Below are 18831 nucleotides of genomic sequence, written 5' to 3' on the forward strand. Positions count from 1 at the left end.
TATCTATAGAATACAAATTGTTTATCAGATATATAATTTGTAAGCATTTTCTCCTAATCTGTAGTTTGTTTCTTACTTTCTTAATGGTGTTATTGAAACACAAAATACTTAAATTTTGATGAAGACTTCTTGTAAATTTAAATCAAACATCTTTATATTCTTTTAGCTGAACATCATCCAGCAGCACCAAACATGTACATATATAATTTTAATAAGTTGACATTTAAGTTTAAAAATTAATGGGTTTTAAGAAATAAATTAATATTTTAATATATGCTAAAGTGTTCAATTTCATCCTATATAATAAAAGACTAATATGCAAATAGACCAAACCACAGAACAACTGGTTGCTATGATGCTCACTGATCACAAGGGGGCAGACACTCAATGCAGGAGCTGCCCCCTGGTGGTCAGTGCGCTCCCGGGGGGGGGGGGGGTCACCGATCAGCCAGATGCCAGGCTCATGGCTGGTGAGCTCAGCTGTGGCTGGCGAGCGCAGTGATGGTGGCGGGAACCTCTCCTACCTCCTCGGCAATGCTAAGGACGCCTTGGGGGATGTCCACCTGCCAGCTTAGCAGGCAGACACTCCCAAAGGGGTCCCGGACTGCAAGAGGACACAGGCCAGGCTGAGGGACCCCCCCTTAGTGCATAAATGTCGTGCATCAGGCCTCTAGTGCATTAATAAATGTTAACCTGCCCCTGTCATTTCAAAATACAAAATGTATTGACCCACATAGTAGCCACTTCAGTGGAAACAACAAATACTATAAAAATAGCCATTAATCACATTAAAAAATGCTAACACTTGTGCATGTGCTTGAGTCTACATGTGTGTCTGTTTTGTGAAGAGAGAGGTAATCTTCCCTGAGCCTAATACAGTTAGTGCCAACTTCTCCTTTCTGTCAAAGATCTCTCTGTTACAATTTCTAAAAATCCATAAAGGCATATATCGGGATGATAGAAGGGCATGCATTCTTTCAGTCTTCTGTGTTTGTGATAGACTTTGTATGTTATATAAGTAAAGGATATTTTAGTTAGACATTCCTAGAAGAGTTTTCACTTTAATTATAATCTTAATTAGAAAGTATTTATAATTATGTCTCTATTGTTTTTTTGTTTGTTTTTATTGTAGGAGAATGACTGTAAGTAAAAATAAATAAATAAATAAAAAAGACCAAAAAAACTGAACTACCTTTCCTCCAAGTTTCTTTGGGGAAATAACTGTCTCACCCATTCCCATTAATTTCACCAACAAAGAAAATTGAGGGGAAAAATGATTATTTTCATCAATCTTAATTTATTATATTTGAAATATAGAATACAATGAATAGAATTCTTCCAGTGTCCTCTCAATAATAAATTCATTGAACAAATCCAATCCAACAGCCTTTTTTGAGAACCAATTTTGTACCCAATGTGTGTGTGTGTGTGTGTGCGGGGGCTATAAAAAGAGACACAAATAATGCAAATTCTTTTTTTTAATATTTTTTATTGATTTCAGAGAGGAAGGGAGAGGGAGAGAGAGATAAAAACATCAATGATGAGAGAGAATCACCGATCGGCTGCCTTCTACATGCAAATTCTTAATGACAGTACGCAGGAATAAATGCCATAACAGTATATATGCTCCCTATAGACCGGTTTCAATCAAAGAGGAAGTGAATGATTCCATCCTCAAAAAACAGAAAAGATATTACCTCTCATGTACTTTTCTTTGAGGAAATATGAAGGTCTTACTTATTAGAACGGCTGAAACTTAGAGACATTAAGGCTTTTTACTCTAATTTTATAATTTTATGAAAGGAAACCAATACAGACAGATTGAATAATGTTCCTAAATCCCATGTATATTTATAGGTAAGAATAGCATTAGAATTTCCTTACTTCAAATCTGACACATACATAGTGGAATATTTAATAGTGAATTTCAACATATAATCCTGAATGGGGCATTTTGTTGCTTCTTAAACCACACCATCTGATTGATCAGTCATGGTTTTGGCCCCTAAGTACAAAATTGAGTAATACTTTAACAAAAATAAAACTAAGTTTATAACATTTTAAGAGTAATTATGACTAGGATTACATTGTTTCTAATTTCATTTTTATATAATTTCACATAGACATTCTATTTTCTGCATATAATGGTTTCTATTCTTCTGTTCCTATGAAGGGAACATAATGACCTCATCTTTTTTCCCAATGGCACAGTAGGGTGATTATCTGCCATGCCTCATCCATTTTCTGTAGCTTTGACTAGATACAAAACTAACAAGGCCAAGGATATAGTTGTATTTTTAATAGCATATTTTTACTCATTATCAATTGAAAAAGTCTTATCTGCTCTATTGGGAGTATTGAAGGGGCTTTTTAAAGCTGCTTCTAAATGTGGAAATTATTTGGATAAGAATCAAAGTCATTATGTTCATGAAGTCAATCACTTTAAAAGTCATTGAGTTAAAAAGAATACATCAAATCAGATCAAAACTACAGGTCAGTAGTCTGGGAGTTCGTTCAGGAAAGGGACCTTATCATAGTCATCTTTATATCCCAACAAGATTGTCATTTCTGGTTTTCATATCTCACTCCCTCATGAGCTTGACTTCTGAGAGTCTGGCTATATTTTTAATTTCTGTTTTTTTCAGAGCAAAGCATCATTTATGAAATACCCTTTCAGTAACTGTCTGCTACATGATCAACTCAATTGTTTCATACATGTTTTTATTTTAAAAAAGAAAATGTTTAATATATCACAGAGTATTGCTCCCCATGAGATATGCATGTAGTTGAGAGGTAAATGTAGCGAAATAAAGCCCAACTGGGGGTGAGGTTGGTTATCAAAGGAATTATGACCAACTATTTCATTTCAATGTCCTATTTTCAACTTCCTAAATGTGCATGTCTTTTTAAAATTATTACATTGTTTGAGTTACAGATGTTTTGGGCTTAAGGGGGCAACTATATTCCCCAGCCCATGTGTTTAGATTTGGGACCAAGTGAGAAGGTATCTATAATAGGTGGCAGGATTCATTTACCAAACATACGACATTTGTACTAAAAACAAACAAACAAACAAACAAAAAAAAAACACATGCCCCACAAGGCTAATCTTGAAACAGCAATAGTTAGCAAATGCTACATTCTAAAAATGACTATTTTTATAATGAGGGTAGGCATAAATGATAAGAAAACGGCTGTTTCACAAAGAAATGGCAATAATTATTACATTTAAAAATATTTAATCTGGTGTGTGTGTGTGTGTGTGTGTGGTTCAAGGACAAAAATAATCACAGACTCATTGTCCTTAAATATTACAGCTACAGGAGGTGAAAGAGTGCCCTGGAGAACCAGGCTCAGAATTCAGCTAAGTCCAGACCAGTCACTTAGCAGACTAAGCCCACATAATAAAATTTGTTTTGACTTTTGAGTTTAGGTGGATTTTTTTAATATTGAAAAGATAAATATTAAGCATCTTACTTAAACATTTTAATGCAAGTGATGATATGAGGGACACATGTGGACACCTGTTTTTTAGTATATTTTTTACTTAACAATGATGCTTTATCATTGTGCATCTTTAAAACTTGCAAGTGTTTTAACTTATAGTAGTCCTTTAATTGTGTGTGTGCCCTTGTAACATGGGTGTTATTTGAACAAATTAAGTAACTTGAGACTCAGAAAGTTTGAGACTAAGCTATAACTCAACTGAGACTGAACCTCTCTTCATCATTTCACTTTTTCCTTAAGACAACTCTTTTTTTACTCATATTTCAGAAAATACCAAATTTTAAATTTTTATAAACCCATGGAATTGTGTCCAGACTCATAATCAGAATGGTAATAAAATTAGTAACAAGCATATGACTTAACCTGAAAATGACCACCTGTCAAAATGTGCTTCAGAAGTCAATAGCGTAGAATGCATAGCCAATAAAAATCCCACCTAGTTTTTTAAAGGAAGTGTTGAGCATTTTCATTTTTGCTTCCACCTGTAACAACATTTTTTTTCCAGAAAAGAATGTATTGCAACTGCACATAATCCAGTTGACTATTTAGTTATTAAGTGGGTCATTAGAAAATGCTGGCTGAAGGCATGTACACTGAAGTGAGGAAGGCAATGTTGTATAGTAAACATTAACTTCATAAACTCCCTAAAACACTTAATTAATGAAAACCAAACATGGATAAAACCAATTTACCCTGATTTACAGGCTCCCTTCATCTGGAAACAGCTGCTTAATGTGCTTCTTAAAAACACAGCTTGCTTCTTTCAGTATTAACAAGCTATTATTGTGAGTTATGTCTTTCTTTCAGTATATAAATTCACTTAAAGTGAATGCAGAGAATTTTATAAAATGCAAGTTTAATGTTGTTTTAACATATGCTGTGGTGATATTTTGGAACACTGACAGTTTTGATGAAGGGTATCTCTCTGTGGCTCTCATAAATTTAACTTTTGGCTTTTTAGTTGCCTTGTTTTTTAATGTCAGAACAATTTCTGCTTTTCAAAAATATATGTCCATTGGTGTAAACACAAACTTGTGGCATGGATGAGGATTCAAAGACTATGGCTTTGGCATCAGAACGGGGCTGACTTTTTCATAACATAACCTCACACAAGAGTAGCACCAATATCAGAAAATCATTGAGGGTTAGAAAGCTGTCGGGTGGATAAAGGAATTCTTACTCGATGAGACTCATCTGTGAACTGGAGTTAGCTATACATAGTAACACACATGCCTACTTTTACCAACTTCATGTGTTTTTCTAACTTGGACATTTTAAATACAGAAAAAACTGTTCCTTTGTTCTGTGGTATTTTGACTGTGATTCTGTAAATTTTTTTGAATGCTGCAACTCAAGAGGTTAGATTTTAATACATGAAAGAATAACATTTGATTATAACGTGTTCACAGTTGAATAAAGAAATTTTAACAAGCTGAAATAACCATTTTTATCATTACATATTCTATTTCCTTTCTCCTCAAACTTCATAAAATGAGGTCTTCCACCTCTTCTCCATTAAATTTTACACTTCCTTTGACTGTGAAATATGTCAAGTGAAAGGACTTTTAGAATATGACTAGCAAACTATAATATATGAAATGTTAATTGGAGAAGGTGCTATGGTATTTATATTTGTCAAGCATTTCTAGAAAAATGGTAAGAGATTTAAAAAAGCTAGAAGTCTTCTTCTCCTTGAAAATGAAAAAAATGGTAGTATTCCAGTAAAGATTGTTTCATAAATGTATAAAGAGAATATGTTTCATTTTTAGCTTACATTTTTATGAATTTGGTTTTATGTAATTATTATGAGTGAACTTATTTTTTAAATTTCTATTTGATGTCAGTTTTGAGATTCAAAATCTCAGATTTTCAAGAACAGCTTTTTATCCTCATTTAAGAATGAAAGGATCAAGAAAGTTGTCAAATTGTGTCAGTAGTGGGACTATTGGTAAATTAATAAAAGTCTTTAATATCTGTTGAGGGCTATAAACTGTTTTATCCATTTAGAACAGATGCTCTAGCAACACAACTTTTGGACTCTCACATGCTTCCCCATCAACAGGAATTGGACACGTGCCAATCCTGCTCTTCCACTGGATAGATCCCACTGTCCTTGTAGATCTTAGCACTCCTTCAGGGAAACTTCATCTTCTCTTCCTGATCCAGCCAATTCTTCTCCACTCCAGGCTTCCTTAGCTCCTTGTACATCTCAATCATAGCATTTGTTTATGTCTATTTGTTATTACTATGACTGGACATTGTTTGGGTGATCATTAGACAATTCCCATCTTCCACTTGGGCTCTAAGCACTATGAAGTCAGGGACTGGCTCCTTTCATTCTCTTTTTATCCCTACATTTTCATATGCTTTTTTTCTTTATTGATTAAGATATTACATATGTGTTTTTATCCCCCACCTCCCTCATGACCCCTTGTGTCTGTGTCCATTGATTAGGCTTATATGCGTACATACAAGTCCCTACATTTTCAAATTCCCGGTGCTTATTAGTAGGAACTCAAAAACTGTTTTTGATTAAGTGAAGGTGTTAGTGAATGGACAGAGATGAGAGTGGAAATCTCTAGCAAACTATATATGCAACCACAAAGACAGGAATTCTTGAATATACAAAAAGGACAAACAGATAAGAAATGGAGCTAGAAAAATTGGCAGGTCTACGTCTTGACAGGACTTTGTGTTAATCCAAAGAATTTGAATTACATAGTATCTTGGATACCATGAAATATTTTAAACAGGATAGAGAGTTGTTCCACTCTTCATTTTTGAAATAATAACTTAGGAACAATGTGCAGTCAGATTTAGAAGAGGGTATAAGATGCTGGGATGTGAGTTAGAACGCTGTGGCATTGTCCTATGATAGCTGATGAGGACAGAAACAGGACAAGAGAAATGAGGATGGAGCCACTGTGGTGCCTAAATTACTTCCCTTTGGTTTCAAAAGCTTTTTGCTTTGTTTTTCAGGTGGATCGGCAGCCCCAGTTTATTCAAGGCTACCGTGTGATGTATCGCCAGACCTCGGGCCTGCAGGCCACACCAACATGGCAGAATTTAGATGCTAAAGTCGCAAATGAGCGAAATGCTGTCCTAGTCAATCTGAAAAAGGGGGTAACTTACGAAATTAAAGTTCGACCTTACTTTAATGAGTTCCAAGGAATGGATAGTGAATCCAAAACAGTTCGTACTACGGAAGAAGGTCAGTATTCAGATCCCTAACATGAACCTAACTTAGACCATAATGAAACCAATTTCTGTTGAAGTTATAGTTTATCATCTTTCTTAGAAGAGTAGCAAGAGAGACGATAAAAGTGAATCCAGGAAAGAGTATTTTTCTCTTTTTGTTCTGAGAATTTCATAAAATCTGACAACTCAAAAAAAAAAAGACATTCAAATAATTTGTAAACATTTGTCCCAAATCTTCTTTGTCAGTACATTGGAACTTGATTATAATATTTTCCCATATTTTTTTTCCATGGATTAGACTCACTTGGCTTCATCAAAACAGGCTACTGGAAACTCAAGAGCACAGGCTGTTCATTGTCACGCCTCTTAGAATGACATCTTCTTCTTGAAGTCTTCTTCCCTGTGGCCTCTGCTGATCTGACTCATAATTTCTAATTTAGAATGCCACACGCATGTTTGCAATAGTTTTCTTCTTACAGTTGTTTTCTCCCTTCCCCATTTTGGAACTTTTCTTGCCTGTACTTTAAAGTTAACCTGTGAGAGACATAAATAAATGTAGGTCTCAACCAGTCCATTTACTAGTGTCTTCTTTATTTAACTACATGCTTATAATAAATTCTATCATAAAACTAAAAAAAGTCAGATGCCAAGTAAAATAAATTTCCTCCCTTTTCTGTGTTGTACTAATTTTATGTATATGCTCCATTAAAAAAAGCCTCTTTTTTCTAAACATACTTTATATAAATTAATATACTAAACTTAAGAAAATGTATATAGGTTGTTCACGCTAAAGTGTAAATGCTCATTTGTCTAAAGAGCTTTTCAAGTATGCATATCTTATAATAAGCAACCCAATGAAAAGGTTATCTTGACATTGGTTTGCAGTGTGATACACTGACAGGCATAAGTACAGGCTTTTAAAGGCATCACTAATATATGTTTAGGATATGTAAAGAAAAAAGTACTAAAAATTAATAATAGAGTCATCACCATTACATTTTACTTAGGTTGAATAGGTATAGTACTAACAAGCGGGATAACTCAATACAGAATCCCATGTTGAAGTATACTTCCAAAATCAATTCCACTGCACTTAGACTTTTCCCCTGGATTAGACATTTGTCACCATCGCAGTACGTTCATCTCCGATTTCAGAGACCTTGTGAAGGTAACAAATGGAACTCAGCTAACCTGTGCCTGGGAATGATGAGTGGTGATTTGGGTTCTTTCACATCCATAGAGAGAAGCTGGGCACAGGAATCATTGACCCGTAAGGAAGCAGGCATGGTGTTCTCTCCACGCCAGCAGAAAGACCAACGAAAAACTAGCTCTTAGAAGTTATTTTTCAATACAGTCTACTTAATAACGACAAAACTGGTAGACGGTGGTGGGATTTATGTCATCGTGCCACATTTCAGAGCATTATTGTCACACAGAGGAATAATAAAGGGTGGTATTGTGGTACGTGTGTGTCCTGCTTCTGAATGTAAATATGACCAAATTTACCAAACATGGGAGACTTTATAGACAGGCTTTAAAATGTATTTTACAATTCAATTGTATATATTTTCAAAGGGCTAAACCATGTAGAGTTATGAAAGCATTGACCCTTTTACATAATAATCCTTTGAATTTTGTTTTAACTGTAAGGATTTTTATATTGATTTTTCTTTCTTTGGTTTAAACTCAGATTCACTGAGAATTCATGCTTTCCATCAGAATTAGTGTTTGTTACCTCTCAGATACACTGTATGGGACACTGCAGTATAAAATCAGAAATTCTTTTCACTCACCTTTTCTCAGTGGGATTACAGAGAAACCATAAAGGAAGCAAATGTAAGAAGTTAAAATGTGTCCATGAGACATTTGACCCAACATGAACTGTTTTCATTTCTATCTTCAGAGTTCCTTGCCCATCAATATAAAATAAGTCTGAAATCTTAAATTATGAGTCAATTTAGAGCAGTAAATTATTTTCCCAATATGAAAAGACAAGTATTTTCCATTTGTTGGTATAATTTATAGCTGTATCACTGTTTTTGTTAATTAAAATCAAACTAAAATAAATAGGTTGTCAATAATGCCATCACTCAGAGATAATGATTAATAAAATTTTAGATCAAAGTTTTAAAATTAGACATACCTGTGTTCAAATTCTACCCTATTGCTTTTACCTTCTGAGGTTATTGTGAGAATTAAATCTGACACTTAGCTCTGTGCTGGGTATATAGAAAATACTCATCAGAATGTTAGCTGATAAATTTATTGTTCAGTACATAGTACTACAGACAGCTATTGTATTTGCTTCAAATCCATCCGTTATATTTAAAATATATTTTATAAAAACTGTCACTCTTGAATACTATATGCACAGTTAGAATACTGGAAACCAGAATCTCCTGCTTCTTGTCTTCAGATTTGTATTCTGCAAGCACCATCAATGCGCACCAAGACTTACAGTTTGTGTTTATTCTAATTGCTTCTTCTACAGCCCCAAGTGCTCCTCCACAATCTGTCACTGTGCTGACAGTTGGAAGCCACAACAGCACAAGTATTAGTGTTTCCTGGGACCCTCCTCCTCCAGATCATCAGAATGGAATCATTCAAGAATACAAGGTAGGGCCTGCATGAAGGAAGGTTCACAGAGCAGGCTCCCAGGGGAGTCTCAAGAGCACAAGAATGAGCCACATCTTCACTGTCTCTCTTTTTGAATTTGAATGTAAATTAATATTTACATACTAGAAGCCAGGTGCACAAAATTTGTGAATGGTAAGGGGTCCCCTCAGCCCAGCCTGCACCCTCTCCAATCCTGGACCCTTCGGGGATGTCCAGGAGATCAGGCCTAAACCGGCAGTCAGACATCCCTCTCACAATCCGGGACTGCTGGCTCCTAACTGCTCACCTGCCTGCTTGCCTGGTTGCCCTTAACTGCCCTCCCCTGTCGGCCTGGTTCCCCCCAACTACCCCCTTGCTAGCCTGGTCACCCCACACAGCCTGCTGTTTGATCATCCATCTGGTTATTTCGGTCATGACAGCCCCTGGCTTTTTATAATTAGGATTTGAGTGACAGGTAAAACAGTGGTTCTCAACCTTCCTAATGCCGCGACCCTTTAATACAGTTCCTCATGTTGTGGTGACCTCCAATTATAAAATTATTTTCGTTGCTACTTCATAACTGTAATTTTGCTGCTGTTATGAATCATAATGTAAATATCTGATATGCAGGATGTATTTTCATTGTTACAAATTGAACATAACTAAAGCATAGTGATTAATCACAAAAACAATATGTAATTATATATGTGTTTTCCGATGGTCTTAAGCAACCCCTGTGTAAAGGTTGTTCGACACCCAAGGGGGTCGCGACCCACAGGTTGAGAACCGCTGAGATAAAACAACAAATGGATAGGGGATTAGAACCTAAACCTAAAGTCACAGATAACACAAACTCAGTTGCAAAAGTAAACCATAATGGTGGAGCAGGGTTTTTTTCTGATTAGATTGTTGTGTAACACACCTTATAGCAGAATTTTTAAATTGTGTTCTCAGAAAAAGATGCTTCCGGGGTTTAGAGTCCTGGGGTGTGAATAGGAGGGTGGGCAGCACCAACTCCCACTCTGCTTTTATCTGCTTTTGTTAATGTACTGAAATCTTGCAAAATATATCATTCAAAAATGAAAGCCATTAAATACATTTTGAAAAAAAAACCATGTTACGAACAAATGGCTGATTATCTTATTTTTCAGCTGAACTTTTTGCTATTTAGAAACAGTATATATCTATTGTTTCTTCATCATCATTTGATGTTTAAGAGACACAAGATATATAACTGATAAATAAGATTCTGATTAGGTGATGTAATTAGACCACATTAAAACTTGCAAAAATTTTAAAACTATAATTTTTGTTATTAGTAAATATTTACATAATTATGACAACAATAACTAGACAGTTCTATTAGAATGGAAAACTAGACACCCTACTTGACCCCAGAAATTAATATATGGCATGTGAAATTAAGCTGAATTATTTCACACAAAACATTGCAGATTGAATTATGTTATTTCTAAGAAAAAATGATAAACTTAAAATATAATTTTTTAAATTAATGGTTAACTTACTGAAACAAATGAGAAGAATGTTCATAAGCACGTAAAATTATTCCCATTACATTATAAAAACACGGGCATAAGAAATATGGGAATAATGCGCTTTCAAATAGGAAAAATTATACAGATTTTAAAGGTTTTTAAGTGTTAGGACACATGTTTTAAGACCAACAAAAATCTACTATGGTGTGCATGTGCGTGTGTGTGTGTGTGTGTGTGTGTGTGTGTGTGTGACTTTTAATAAGGTTAGCATTTTACTATTGTATAACCTGAGACTAAATATCCTAAAGTTCCATCTACTTAAAATTGATTTTTTTACAACATGAAAAATTGTGTCACAAATTATAAGCTTTCTCAATTATATGAGATTGCAATATTTTGGTGACAATATATATTTAGATCAGGACTAAATATTCCTCCAAAGTAACACAGGTATCATAGTGTAAATCAAAAAAATATACAATTCACAAATATTGTTTTAAAGAATTAGCTTCAGGAAATTTACCTATGTCAGAAATAAACCCTTTATGTTCTTTATGTATCTATATTGTAAAATATTATATAATAAGAATACAAATATATAGAGAGAGCATATTTCTATTTATAACACTTTGCACAGTAACAGATTTCCATATCCAAGAAGAATGTATGCCTTAAAATTTTATTATTACTAGAAGTAAAAGTCCAGCATTCATCACATTAGTATTTAAAGACTTCCCAACACTTTGTTCTCATGCATATGTACTTGTGTGTGAATATATTGATCAATATTAAGATTTATTACTGTCAATGTAAATATTCACTTTAATTTCATCTCAGTCAATACCTATAACTTAAGTCAATTAATCTTGTTAGCTACTTCTGTGTAAGTTAATATTTTCTTAAGTGAAATATAAATTACTTAGATGTGCACCTACGTACTTTGAATATTACAACTTACAATCATCATATTTTAATAGATTATATGTATAATAAATCTTGAAAAGTAAATTAAGAAGAGGAATTTATGTTTTAATCCCTATGCAAATGCTCAACCAGGGACCAGTGTCTACAGGCATTAAGGAAATTATTGTGTTATGAGCATTCAATGTTGATTATTAGTTATAAAGGAACATGGCATAGTTTCAGCTTTCCTTATTGTTCTTTCCTTAATACACACATACACACAAAATCACACACTGCATAAATTAGGCTTTAAAAATGTCAATAACGAATCCTATATAATAAAGAGCTAATATGCAAATGATTGTCACACCCTCACACTATGATGCTGTAATGGCTCAGACACTCAACACTGGGGAGAGAGGAATGGAGACTAGTCAGGCACAAATGAGCTCACGAGAGAGGAATGGGGACCAGCCAGGCTGTGGCCCAGGAGAGAGACAAGCTGCCTGCCTTGCGGTCCTGGGCACCAGCAGCTGGGGCTGCGGCCTGGGAGAGGGACAAGCCACCCACCCCACAGTCCTGAGGGCCAGCGCCTGCGGCTGCAGCCCAGGCAAAGCCACCCACTCACGGTCCCCTGCAGCTGCAGCTGCCCCAGGCAAAGCTGGCCCGGGTCCTGGGTACCTGCGGCTGGCCAGAGGGAGGGAAGCCCAGGTCCCAGGTGCCTGCGACCAGCTGGAGGAGGGAATCCTGGGTCCCAGGTGTGGGGCAAGGCAGAAGTGATTAGGGATGATCAGGCCAGCAGGGGGGCAGTTAGGGGCGATCAGGCTGATAGGGGAGAAATCAGGGTTGACCAGGCAGGCAGGCAAAGGTGGTTAGGAATGATCAGGCAGGCAGACAGGTGAGTGGGTAGGATCCAGTGGTCCCAGATTGTGAGAGGCAGTTGGATATCCCCTGAGGGATCTTGGATTGGAGAGGGTGCAGGCTGGGCTGAGGGAACCCCCACCCCTGTGTACCAATTTTGTGCACTGGGCCTCTAGTACTTCTATAAGCCTAGGAAGTAGTTGATCACTACTAAATATATTTGATCTACTATATTGATCTAATTATGAGAATGGATAAGTCTATCTTCTTTTGTTATTCACTTTATATTTCTGTAGATCTGGTGTCTGGGAAATGAAACACGATTTCATATCAACAAAAGTGTGGACGCAGCCATTCGATCTGTAATAATTGGAGGATTATTCCCAGGTATTCAATACCGGGTAGAGGTTGCAGCAAGTACCAGTGCAGGGGTTGGAGTAAAAAGTGAACCACAACCAATAATAATCGGTGAGTACCAACCTATGTAGTCTGTGTATAATCAGTTAGCTGGTGGCACGTAGATTATTTTTTGAATCTCCTTCCTGAGAGTGGATATGCAGTAATGAAAGAGAGGGTACACACATCATACAGGCAAATGGGTTAGCTGACTAGAGTTTCTTACAAAAATGATTAGCCATTGCTCATACTGTTAAGACTCCCATAAACTTCTTAAATTATAATTACTGAGTTTAACTGGTGAAAGGTTGTTTGAAAATTATTTTTAATCAATAGTTTCATTAGTAATGTTGATACCAATCTATATATATAAACCCTAAGTGACTGGTCGACTGGTAGCTATGACACGCACTGACCACCAGGGGGCAGATGCTCAATGCAGGAGCTGCTCCCTAGTGGTCAGTGCACTCCCACAGCAAGAGTGCCACTCACCTGACCAATCAACGGCGCCAGACGCCGGGCTCATGGCTGGTGAGCACAGGTGGCGTGAGCCTCTCCCACCTCCATGGCAGCACTACTGAGCAGCAGCAGGAGGCAGCAGCAGGCACAGCAGGGCCGAGATGAGTGGGAACGGCTCGGTGCCCAGCCCGGGCTCATGCTCCTACCTGGCCGCCTGCCGCTTCACACTCTACTATATCCCCCAAGAGGTCCCAGATTGTGAGAGGGTATAGGCCAGGCTAAGGGACCCCATCGGTGCATGAATCCGTGCACTGGGCCTCTAGTGAAATATAATAAGAAATGAGGCACTTATGGAAGAAAGTGCATTATACTTCAAATCTATATGCTTTCTCTTAGCCAAAAAAAAACAAAATAAACTTTGTAATCTATATATACTATCCTGAAGAAGAAATCCCTATTAAATCTACTATCATTATTACAGAAAATTGTTCCCAATCATTATTACAGAAAATTGTTCCCAATCACTATGAATATGTTTGCCTGTTCTTAAGATATATATAAATGGAATGGTACAGAACATAATGTCATATATATATATGGCATTTAATATGTTTTAATTCTGAGCAGTATTAATTTGTGTGAATATATCATATATTATTGGTTTTCTCTTCAGAGAATGAACATTCTTGTGTAAGCTATGTTGAGAACATTTTTTTTAATTTCTTTGAGAGAAATAACTAACGTGGAATGTCTGGGTAACAGGATTGAAATAATTTGATTTTATAAAAGACTTTACACAATTTTTTCCAAATTGCATACTTTTATAGAATCACTAGCAAAGAATATTATTTCCAATATTTCCATATTGTACCAACATTTGATGTTGCAAGTCTGTAATTTTAGCCATTCTTGTGAATGTAAAAAGTACTCACTTCAGTTTTCTTTGATGACTAAAAATGGCGAACAAGTTTACATGTGCATATTAGACATTCACATTTTTTTGTAAAATGTCTAAATCTTAAACTTTTTAAAAGTATGTTGTTTGCCTCCTGCTACTGATTAGAAGGAATTATATAACCACTCTGTATACAAATTCTTTGTCATGTATTTGTATTGCAAATACTTTTTTGTTTATGACTTCTCTATTCATTTTTTAAATAATCTTTTGATGAGCAAGTTTTAAATTTTAGTGAATTACAGTTGATCAAACTATTTTTTTATGTTTAGTGCTTCCTAGGAAATTGTGTCCTGCTTCTAGATAGTGAAGATATTTTCTTATATTTTCTTCTACAAGCTTTATAATTTTAACTTTTATGCTTAAGTATATAATTTCTCTTCAAGTAATTACATGTGGTGGGAGGGATGAGGCTTATTTATTTCCAAGTATATATCAAATTGCATTGGCATCATTTATTAACTTGCCTTTCCCCAGTTAACCATATATGTATGGATCCATTCCTGGATTCCCTGTGCTGTTCCATGTCTTTATATATCTGTCTATCTGCCAAACCACTGTTTTGATTACTGTAGCTTATAGAAAGTCATGAGATCCGGTAATGTGAATACTCCATTATTTTCTTCTGCAAAATTGTTTTGGCAGAAGAACTGTTTCAAAGCAGCTTGTCAGTTTCTACAACATATTGTTTCTTGAAAACACAGTGAATCTATACATTAAATTGGAGAGATTAAACTTTTTTTATTGTTGAGAGACTAAGCATTTTAATAGTGAGTCATTCTCTCCAAAAATATGATGTATCTCTTTAACATTTACCTTTAATTTCTCTCAACAATATTTTGTCATTTTGAGAGTATGGTTGTGTTAAACTTTTTTTCTGAGTATTTGATTATTTTTACACTAATTGTGTTCATAAAATTTTCTCAACTATTCTATGTTATATATAAATTTAATTTAATATGTTGTTCTGTTATCACTTTATTAACTTCACTTATTTACTTTAATAGTTATGAACTACTTCTTATGCATATATTTGAAAAATCATCTGTTTTCTTTCTCCTTATTTGTGTTAATATGGTCAATTCTATTGACTGGTTTCAAAGATAAACTTTGCTTTGCAAACCCCAATTGGTCAGGATATATTATGCTTTTTATATATATTACTTAATCTGATTTGCTAATATTTTATAAAGAACTAGAAAGCCTGTGCATGAATTTTGTGCACTGGGGGGGTGGGGTTGGGGAGAGGGTCCCTTAGCCTTGGCCTGTGCCCTCTCACAGTCCGGGATCCCTCTCACAGTCGGGGACCCCTCGCTCCTTACCACCCGCCTGCTCACTGTTCCTTATCTCTTGGCTCACTGCTCCTTAGCGCTGCCACAGAGGCGGGAGAGGCTCCTGCTACTGCCTGCTGCTGCGCTAGCCAGCTGTGAGCCCGGCTCCTGGCTGAACAGCACTTCCCCTGTGGGAGCGCACTGACCACCAGGGACATTTCTTGTCTTGAGTGTCTGCCCCTTGGTTGTAAGTGCACGTCATAGCAACCAGTAGTTCTGCTGGTCCTTCTGCAGTTCGGTTGATTTGCATATTAGGCTTTTAATATATAGGATTTGTGTGAGCTCTTATATGTTAAAGACATTAAGTATTAATCAAATATTTGCTGCAAATACATTTTTCCCAGTCTGTCTTTTAAAATCTAGGCTCATTAGCATTTTCCCCTGTAGCTACATGGATTCCTTTAGATGCCTGTTTTCTTCCTCATTGGAATTCTATGTTATTTTTATTGCTATAACTTCTTTTTTTTAAAGAGTCTCTTACTCTTGTTGAGTTATATTTTCTTCTAGTTTGCAGCCATGGGACCATAATGGCTTCACCTCTAACTTTATTTTTTTAAATGTGTTTTCATTTATTTGAGAGAGAGAGAGAGGAAGAGAGAAAGAGAGAAACTTTGAGCCCATAATCTGGGCATGTGCCCAGACAGGGAACCTAACCAGCAACCTCTTGGTATACAGGACAGACATCCAGGCCTGGGCCTCAGGCTTTTTACTCATTGTTGTTAATACTTATAGGAGTCAAAGGTCCTTCACAGGTGGTTTCTTATGCTAATGAGCTCACAGTTTCTGAAAGAGGCTGAAGATTCTCATTCAGGGTTTTCACAGGACAGTGGCACCTCGCAGAACCCCTACTCCTAGGAGACTCGCCTTTCAACAGCAATAACAGAACAGCTGACACTGAATGGCCACTTAAAACAGGCCCCAGCACTCTTCTAAGTGCTTCACCTGGTGACCTGGTTTGATCCACAACCCCAGGAGGCTGGCACTATTATTCCCAGTTTCCAGATGAGAAAACAAAGGCGCCGAGTGATTAAGTAATTTGCCCAAGTGCAGGGCAGAGCTGGGAGGCACACGGAGTGGGGGCTGCTGGGGAACAGATGTGCACATTGATGACACAGGAATTCCCAGCGTGAGAGACAACGAGGCAGGACAGGACAGTGCCGGGAAGAGAGGGAAGGCAGCGGTATTGCCCCGGAGACCCAGGGAACACATGCTGGGACCCGGCTGGACTCCTGACCCTCAGGGGTTTCATATTGCAGAGCCATCTTGCCCGGGAATCCGGAATCCGAGTTCTCCCAGGGGCCCCAGGACACGGAGCAGGCAATTTCCACACCTGCTGCCTACATTGCTAGTTCAACACTGGGGTTCATAAGCCCAGGGAGGTCAGATAATCACAGTGGCAACAGTGAGTGCTTAGCACCTGTCAAGCACCGGGCTGAGAGCCTTATGTGCACAATCTCATGCACACCTGTAACATTCCACTGAGGCTGGTACTGTTATCATACCCATTTTCTAGATGAAGAAACCGAGGCTCGGAGAGGTTACACAGCTCTAACTGGCGGAGTCTGTGTGACTCCAAAATCACGATGTCCCTCTGCTACCCCCAACCCTTGGGTGGGTGGTGTTGCTAAGTCCAGCTTTTCTCTCCCTCTTGCTCTGGGACACCCGATGATCAGCAGGGCTGAGCAGAGGAGGAGAGACGGGGCTCCGAGGGACCCAACAAGGGACCTGGCCATTATTTCTCTGGAGCCCAGCGATAAAGAATCAATAAGGAAAAAGACTTGCTGTTTCCAGGCTGTTCTATTGTATCTTCTTCCCATGGAAACTGGTTTTCCATGGGTGATGAGAGCCTGTGGGCCGAGGGTAAGGGACCAAGAGGTCGGCCATTCTCTCCCTCGCTGGCCTTGCCCTTGGCGCTGGTTGACCTCGGTGTGTGGGGTGATTGGGGGCGGGGCCTTGGCTTGGCACCTTCGCATGCCCCACCCCCCACCCAGAGTTCCCCCAGTTCCCCATTCGCCATCAGGGATGGGAGCCTGAAGGCCAGGGGGAGGGACCGAGAGGTCAGAGAGGTCCCGCCTTTCCCACAAGCTGGCTGGCCCACCCCAACCGAGGGTTGGGGGGACTTGCAGGGCGGAGGCCTTGGCCTGGCATGGCCCACGTCCCCTGCCACCCACCCCTGGCTCCCCATTCGCCATTGGGGGATGGGAGCTGCCGGCTAGGGGAGGGACCGAGAGGGGGAGTGGTCGTTCTCGCGGCCACCCCTCAGCGTCCCGGGGCCCACTGTTAGGTTGTCCAAATGGTCCTGACGCCCCTAGGCTATTATTAGTATAGATTTTGTATCTAGTCATGAGGGGTATTGATTGGTAGTTTTCTTTCCTTCTTTGTAAGGATTTGGAATCAGAGTTGCTAGCTTTATGAAATAGGTTGGGATTTATTCCTTCCTCTTCTATATTTTGTAAGAGTTTTTTCAGGCCTTGTATTATTTCTTCCTTAAATACTTCCTAGAATTCAGCAATGATATCTGTCCCTGGAGTTTTCTTTATTTTTATAAATTTAAACTTAATTCGAATTTTTATTTCTTCTACGTTGATTGTGGTAAATGGATTTTTGGTTTTTGCTCACTAATAAATCTGTCTTGTCCATCTAAGTTTGAAATTTATTAGCATACTAGTGGCCCAGTGCACGAAATTTGTGCACGGGGGAGGGGTTGTTCCTCAGCCCGGCCTGCACCCTCTCCAATCTGGGACCCCTCGAAGGATGTCTTACTGCCAGTTTACAGCTATTGGGCCTAAACCAGCAGTCAGAGATCCCTCTCGCAATCCAGGACTGCTGGCTCCTAACCGCTCACCTGCCTGCCTGCCTGATTGACCCTAACCACTCTGCCTGCCGGCCTGCTCTCCCTCAACTGCCCCCTGCCACTGGCCTGCTTACCCCCAAATGCCCTCCCCCACCAGCCTGATCACCCCCAACTGCCCCCCTGCTGGCCTGCTCACCCCTACCTTTCCTCCCCTCCCACTGGCCTGCTCGCCCCCAACTGCCCCCCTGCTGGCCGGTACTCACCAAAAGGCCCCAGCCCCTGTGGGGGATAATAGCGCGGCTCTCCCCCGGATGGGGTTGCGTGATCACAAACTGG

The 18831-nt window shown here is 38.3% G+C and overlaps 1 protein-coding gene across 4 annotated transcripts in view; it reads left to right on the forward strand.

The window, feature by feature from the left end:
* The window catches only part of ROBO2 (roundabout guidance receptor 2), a 659470-nt gene that overhangs the window by 553457 nt on the left and 87182 nt on the right, over positions 1-18831 (forward strand). For all 4 annotated transcript variants that reach the window (XM_006093706.3, XM_023758054.1, XM_006093705.3 and 1 more), the window contains 3 exons: positions 6487-6718; positions 9197-9321; positions 12857-13028. In XM_006093706.3, the coding sequence (XP_006093768.1) occupies positions 6487-6718; positions 9197-9321; positions 12857-13028 (529 nt within the window). The remainder of the gene's footprint in view (positions 1-6486; positions 6719-9196; positions 9322-12856; positions 13029-18831) is intronic.

The sequence above is a fragment of the Myotis lucifugus genome, unplaced genomic scaffold (assembly GCF_000147115.1).
Source record: "Myotis lucifugus unplaced genomic scaffold, Myoluc2.0 scaffold_120, whole genome shotgun sequence".
Classification (NCBI taxonomy): Eukaryota; Metazoa; Chordata; class Mammalia; order Chiroptera; family Vespertilionidae; genus Myotis; species Myotis lucifugus.